The sequence below is a fragment of the Trachinotus anak genome, unplaced genomic scaffold, assembly GCF_046630095.1.
Source record: "Trachinotus anak isolate AG129_WGS33_773 ecotype Australia unplaced genomic scaffold, CSIRO_AGI_Tana_v1 ptg000026l, whole genome shotgun sequence".
Classification (NCBI taxonomy): Eukaryota; Metazoa; Chordata; class Actinopteri; order Carangiformes; family Carangidae; genus Trachinotus; species Trachinotus anak.
Genome location: NW_027273877.1, coordinates 374,131 through 380,718, shown reverse-complemented (window position 1 = coordinate 380,718; position 6,588 = coordinate 374,131). Strand labels below are relative to the sequence as shown.

The following is a 6,588-nucleotide window of genomic DNA, read 5'->3' as shown; positions in this document are numbered from 1 at the left end:
TTTCTTCAGATGTCGTATGGAGGGCACCTTAAATTCATTCATTACCTACTTCGACTTCTCACTGACAACTGAAGTCGACCAGGACTGACCTGCAGCTCGAGCTGTCACAGACAACAGCACAAACATTTGAACTGAGCCACATGATCACTCTACATGACAACAGGAACGAAGACAGTACCACATGGTCCATGTTTGGTTCCTCACAGCAGCAGATATATTGTGGTTCCTTCCCTTCTGTACAGATGGTTTGAAGTTCTCCATCCGTCTCCTTGTACCCATAATTCCTTTTTAACAGCTGTTTGTAGAACTGATGACCTCCAACATGGCCACCAGAGGATGTGTTAGATCACCTGAAAAGTAAAGATTTGATAAAAGATTAGAAAGGTCTTATATAAGATTATATTCATAATCTGTTGACACCCCAAGATGCTTTTAGTTTGCTGAGGTTTTCTGGGACTTGCTGTTTGTTGGCAGCAGCAGAGAAGCATTTGACTTTGCTGCAGGGGCCAGACAAGTTCACAGCCAGCGGGTCGGGGCCACAGGGGCCGCGAGGAAATAAGGATTAAAAGATTAATGAGGCCACATTAGCTCCGCACCAGTTAGGATTCCACTCTGCCAGTCTCTCCTGCTCCTGCCTCCACTGGGCCGAAAACTAAAGAGCCGTTTGACTTTTTACAACTGATTAGGATGAAGCTGGATGGTTTGTTAGATCACAGCAGGAGCAACAGGCCTTGCCCTCTGTTGATATTTGTTTCTATTACTCTTATCTCTGTATGACTCTTTAGCACACTGCTTTAACATGTCTTCCATTTTTTTAAGTTATGGAGGACATTTCTGCTAAATATGATGCTCTAAATCACCCTGGCCTTTGATTAGGTCTCCTGTAGCAGGAATAATCCTTTAAGTAGATGACCTTTGACCTGAAGCTATTACTACATATCCTCTGTTTGGGCTACTTAGGAGAAGATGTGAGTCTCCCAAAGTTTAACATTTTGAAAAAAATAAAAACACAAACCTTGAAGAAATGATCATTAGGGATTTGCTGCCCTCTGGTGGCACTAGTAATGACATCAAGAATATAAAATACAGAAATACAGGTAAAACTGAAAATGAAATTCACAATTCAATGAAGACAGGTGTCTTAAGACAACAGAGTAAAAACTGAAATTACCACTAAATCAATTTAAAGGGCAACATCACTGAGTTTAGATTCATTTCATCTCTCTGTTGTGATTTGAATGAAATTGACAATCCAACTTATAGGTTGTTATGAGCCTTTACAGCAAACACACAAGGCATCGTCTCTTCACAGATATTTATATCCACTCCCAAAGATGGCACTGGTCAAGGTGGACGAGGAGGGGAGGGGGTGTATGTGTCCATCATGGTGGGTACAGACAGAACAGGAGGGAACGGTACGGGACGGGTGGGTACACCTGGACTGTTCACTCAATGGAAGCTCAGAGCAGTCAGCCAAGGCAGCAAAGTTATCCTCCACCCTGGATACCAACAGGCAGGACACAAACACACAACATACAAACACTAGTTATTAGTAACCCACAGTGTGTAGGGCAAGACTATTGTGACACTAAAGTGTCCATCAGCAAAGAGAGATTCAAGTCAGAGGGGAGGAGATGTTCAAATATGTCTGAAATTATTTCATTTCACTGCTGAGGAAGGTCAAAGTTTCCAAATACATAGCAAAAAGAGCTTTACTGTGCAAGATGTGACACTTGACTCCTTTCACTGGAGTGGTGCTGGTTATATTTGTGTTTTTGAAACGTCAGTGTTTTGCTTCAGGCAGCTGCCGGCCACATCTGTACCTGTTTGGGAGCATCTCAGGGCCTTGATAACTAACACGTGCTCTGCAGGTTTTTCACTCTGATGCATCAGTCGGCCTGTTGTTCAGTTAGGAGGGAAATCTCGCTGTTCTATTTCCTTTAACCAGAATTAAATTGTAGTGGAGAGTTCAGGTCACACTTCCTAGAGACCTGTTAATGCTACATTCATTAAGACTGCGTTCTCACCAGGGTGGAGAGTCTAATTCACGATCAGGAAAAAATACTAATTATAGGCCTAAGTAATAGTTTCAAACTTTCATATAAATGTTTACTCTCTTCTCTCTGTATTTTACACTAAACTGAAATTAATATTAACAGATGGACATTGGCAGAAATGATCATATCCTCAGTTGATATATTCAAAGCTAATTAAATATCTGTTATAAGGTTATTGGAGGATATTCCCCTATTTTCTCCCAATTTTTTTATCTAATAGTAATAATAACAATATTACAGTTTCTTATAGTCTCTTTGCCACCATCATGGAGGTTGACTGGTGGAAAGCTTTTGTATGTGCTGGCAAAATATCACAAGTTTCGATCTGAAACTGCCAGTATCGGCCCTGAAGGAAGACCCATATTGGTCGAGCCTAATTTAAACCCATATCCTCCAGACCACAACAGGTGCCCCCTCCTCCCCTCCCTCTAGGCTCCACCTGTCTTCCCTTCTCCTGGGCTGGCGACCCAGAAAGCAGCCGTCATTCATTAGATATGGTATGCCGACCCGCCGGGGGCCGGACGGTGCGAACCCTCGGTCACCGGATCGGCGGCAGCTGCTCGGCCCCCGGTGCTATTTTCACCCTCAGGATAAAGTGATGTGCAGCCGCCGCCCGCGCACGGCTGCAGCAGCTCCAGACAGAGCACAGCAGAGCAGAGCAGAGCCAGAATGAAGTCCACAGGCAGTGAGCGCAGTGCGCGGCCCGACTGCTTCACCTCCGACCTGGACGACCTGGACACCAGCAGCGACAGCTCCGACGGAAAGTCCACCGGCGGCTGCAGCCCGCGGAGAGAGCCGGGGGAGGGGGAGGCGACAGGGAAGGAAACAGCCGCCGCTGGCAGTACTCGCTCCGGCGCCTCCAGACGGAGGAGAAGGCGGAGGAGGAGCAGCGGCGGGGGCGGAGGAGACGCTGGAGACGCGCGTCTGTCCGGAGTGAGCAAGCAGAGACAAGCGGCCAACGCGCGGGAGCGCGACAGGACGCACAGCGTGAACACGGCCTTCACCGCGCTGCGGACGCTCATCCCCACAGAGCCCGCCGACAGGAAGCTCTCCAAGATAGAGACTCTGCGCCTGGCGTCCAGCTACATCTCCCACCTGGCCAACGTGCTGCTGCTGGGGGAGGACTGCCGGGACGGACAGCCGTGTCTCCGCTACCAGAGCATCCTGCACGGCCCGGCCGCGCTCAGCGCGCCCCCCCTGCGGCCCATCTGCACTTTCTGCCTCAGCAACCAAAGGAAGCTGGTGAGTGGCCGTTTACACTTGTTGCAAAGCAGAGCCCGTCCCTGCAGAAACTACCTGCAGCACTTTTTACGCATAACCAGATGCGTAATGTTCCAAAGCGACTCCTTTAAACAGTAGAACAGAAGATGCCACCTGTGCAGGCTGCATCCTCTTTGTGTTGGAAACATGTTTCCAGGTGCTGAGTTTGCATGAAGAGAGACGGTTCAAAGATGATGTGGGTTCACCAGAGTGGCACCTGTTTCTCCAGTGATTGACAACACTGAATGACAACATGCTGTGGTGCCTTCAGAGCTTTAAAACAAGTTTAGGCCTTTGCCTCAGTAGCAGAGTGGATCAGTTTCTCAACTGATCTAAACTCAAGGTTGTTTTCCAAAGGAAACCTGTTGTAGGGAAAAGTCTGGCACACATTTCATGAATAAATACTGTTTGTTTAGGGAGAGCAGATCAAATAGGAGACTTGGTTATAATTAACTATTAATTATACTGTGGGTAAGTTATTTTATTTAAATGATTCACTTCAGACTTTATTAAGGAGGCATCTCATGGGGGCCACAGAACATTATTTTCTAAAATGTATTAAAAACCAATTAAAAAGCACCATGGTTGTGGTAAAATACTGTAAATAATCGAACTATAAATGGATATTACTAAACAATACTGTTGATTTTTACCCAGTGAACAATCATTTTTGTCCTGGATAGACGTGTAGTAGTGGGTTAGAAGTGTTAATAGTATGTGGTGGTGTTTGGCTCAACACTTTGCAGTTAAAAATAGAGACAAGAAACTGGCACAAGAGCAGAAATATTATGTCACTATAACTTTTAAATGTAAAACTATTTTAAGAGCAGCCTAAAGTTATGAATTCAAATTAAACAAATGAAATAAATTAGGAAATTGGGTGATCAACCTGACATTTTTAAAATTATTAGTCTTTTTCTTAATTTAGGTGCAGTAATTTTTATACTACCTCAAACTATAGTTATTAACAGTACACTGTAAATTTTGCATTTTAATATTGGCGCTAACAGGTTACATGTCTTGAGCTTTCACTGAACTGTGTTGAAAATGACGTTTCTTTGCTTCCACAGCTCAGAGATGGAGGGAAACACTCAGCTGCTGTGTGAAGCAAAGCTCTGGACAGACGAGGAGTCCACTGTGATGTTGTTTACATGCAGACACGTGGCGTTAAAATATACCTGTAGGACTTTGTACATATATAAATATATTTATTTTTGGATTGGACTAGAAAACCAAAGACAGAACGAACACTGAAAGGCACTTTCTGTTCACATTTGTGTGCTTCTGAACTTCTATGTTTTGGTTGAGCTGTAACCTGAGCCAATGTGTAAACTTGCACCTGACGGGGGGGCTATTTTAGTCCCACGAATAGTACAACCCCCCCACCCCCCCTCCATGTGTCTGACTAATAAAAAAAAAAAGCCTTGTCGCCTTCAGTCACATGAAGGAAACTGAAGAGCTTCTACTGCAGCGGTTGCTGTCAGTTGAGTGGCGTTAATGCTGCCTTCAAGTGCTGTCAGAAATATTGCAATTATGCAGGGGCACTTTAAAGGGCCAGTGAGTGATCTATCACCTCCAGTGGTGAGGAGTAGGAACTGCAAAAACACTGACAGGACTGATTTCCACGTCCACATGAAGCCTGGTCAGGCTGCAAACAGCTTGTAATGACAACCCACACAAAGAGCACATTTTTATACCACACCCTGCAACGAGATTGCACTACTTTTTCCACAACATTACAAATTTGTGTTTTTAATCCATAGTTACAACATCTAACAGGTTATTTTTTAGTACATTAAAGGGTCATGCTGTATTTCAGACAAAAAGGATGACCAACGTTAGACGCAACACGACTGCAAAGTCAGTGGAAAGACGCGATTTGATGTAAAATTCACCCTGGGCGGCGCAAAATGATGCAATGGAGCTACTTAATAAAAGTAGACATGAGGGAAAAAGGAAAGAGGTTGGTGGAAAATAACAGACAGAAGGTGAAATGAATGAAGCGAGGCATGAATAAACTTTGCAGTCTGTCTGAGGGACCCTACAATCCCAAAAGTATTCACTCTTTGAAGCTGAACAGTTCACAATTACATTTTGATACATTACAAATAAGTGTAGGATAAATTTGGCGATTCTCAACATATCTACATTAAAGAAACAAAAAAAAAAAAAACAAGGTTTTGCTTTCCTATTTGTCTCCACTGGAAAGTTATGTTCACATGCAGGTAAGACATGAGTTTTCTGTTAGTATGTTCTACACTGAGTGGTAGGCTGGGAAAAGGCAGGCAAATATTTTATCTGCTTTATTACTTTAAATTTAAAAATGATGTGCAAAACATTTTTCCTGAGAAAGATGACAGTGCACGAAAAGATGCCTGTTTGACATGTCATTTAATTTCCTATCTTAAGGCTTAAAATCATAACTTTAAAAAGACAAAGTCAAGGATGGAATGAATAAAGGAATTTTGGATCAGGGATCATTTGATTGCATTTTGATGATATGAAGGTGGAAATCAGACACCTATTTCAAAACATGGGAACTGAAGGGAGTTTTGCAAGCAACAAGTGATTTGTCCCTATTTTGAATTTGAACGGTATTGACCTTATATATTCTATCTTCTGTTTGTCTGAAGTTTTGCTTTTGGCCTGAACTCAAGACGAGATGTTGAGATAAATACATTTGCAGTGTGATGAAATGTTTACTTTTGCATTGTTGCACAATCTCTATCACTTTAAAAACAAGGAACTGAAGTTTTGTGTGCACGTGAATGCGTGATGCCCTGGCATGCATAGTGCATTAGGTTGCCCTTTGCACTTATTTGGAAAATATATAATCATTTTACAATCAACTAGATCCCTTGATATGATTTATACAGCAAATGTGGATGAAAATTATCACTGGGAAATGTTGCACACTACCTCAAACCTGTTTTAAATATGAAGGCCTACCTCTAAATCCAATGTGTAACATGAAGTGTATAAAAATGTGAACTTGCACATCGCAAATACTGAGAAGCTGCTTGAAGATTAATGTATTTTTGTACAATAAAGAAAAACAAATATCAAATTGTTTTGTTCATTGTCTGCAACTGCTCTAAAATATTTGTTTTATATCAACAATTATAAGAGCGTGTGGGCACAATTTCAGTGAAAAACTGATCCTGGTAAAAACAGCAGATATTTAGACTTAAATCACAACTAACATTGTTTTAATCACTTACCATGAGATTTATTTTGTTAATCACTTATTTCCTCTTCCTGACAGAAACCT

The 6,588-nt window shown here is 42.5% G+C and overlaps 1 protein-coding gene across 1 annotated transcript; it reads left to right on the top strand.

The window, feature by feature from the left end:
* The first annotated feature begins 2,515 nt into the window (after window positions 1-2,515).
* On the top strand, window positions 2,516-6,384 carry LOC139609785 (basic helix-loop-helix transcription factor scleraxis). The gene is made up of 2 exons (XM_071464759.1): window positions 2,516-3,299; window positions 4,388-6,384. The coding sequence occupies exons 1-2, from the start codon at window positions 2,727-2,729 to the stop codon at window positions 4,421-4,423; spliced, it is 609 nt and encodes a 202-aa protein (XP_071320860.1). The 5' UTR covers window positions 2,516-2,726; the 3' UTR covers window positions 4,424-6,384.
* Window positions 6,385-6,588: the final 204 nt, after the last annotated feature.

Coding starts and splice junctions, on each gene's coding strand:
- LOC139609785 (XM_071464759.1), top strand. CDS start 2,727: ATGAAGTCCACAGGCAGTGAGCGCAGTGCGCGGCCCGACTGCTTCACC. Junction 3,300..4,387: donor TCAGCAACCAAAGGAAGCTG/GTGAGTGGCCGT, acceptor TTGCTTCCACAG/CTCAGAGATGGAGGGAAACA.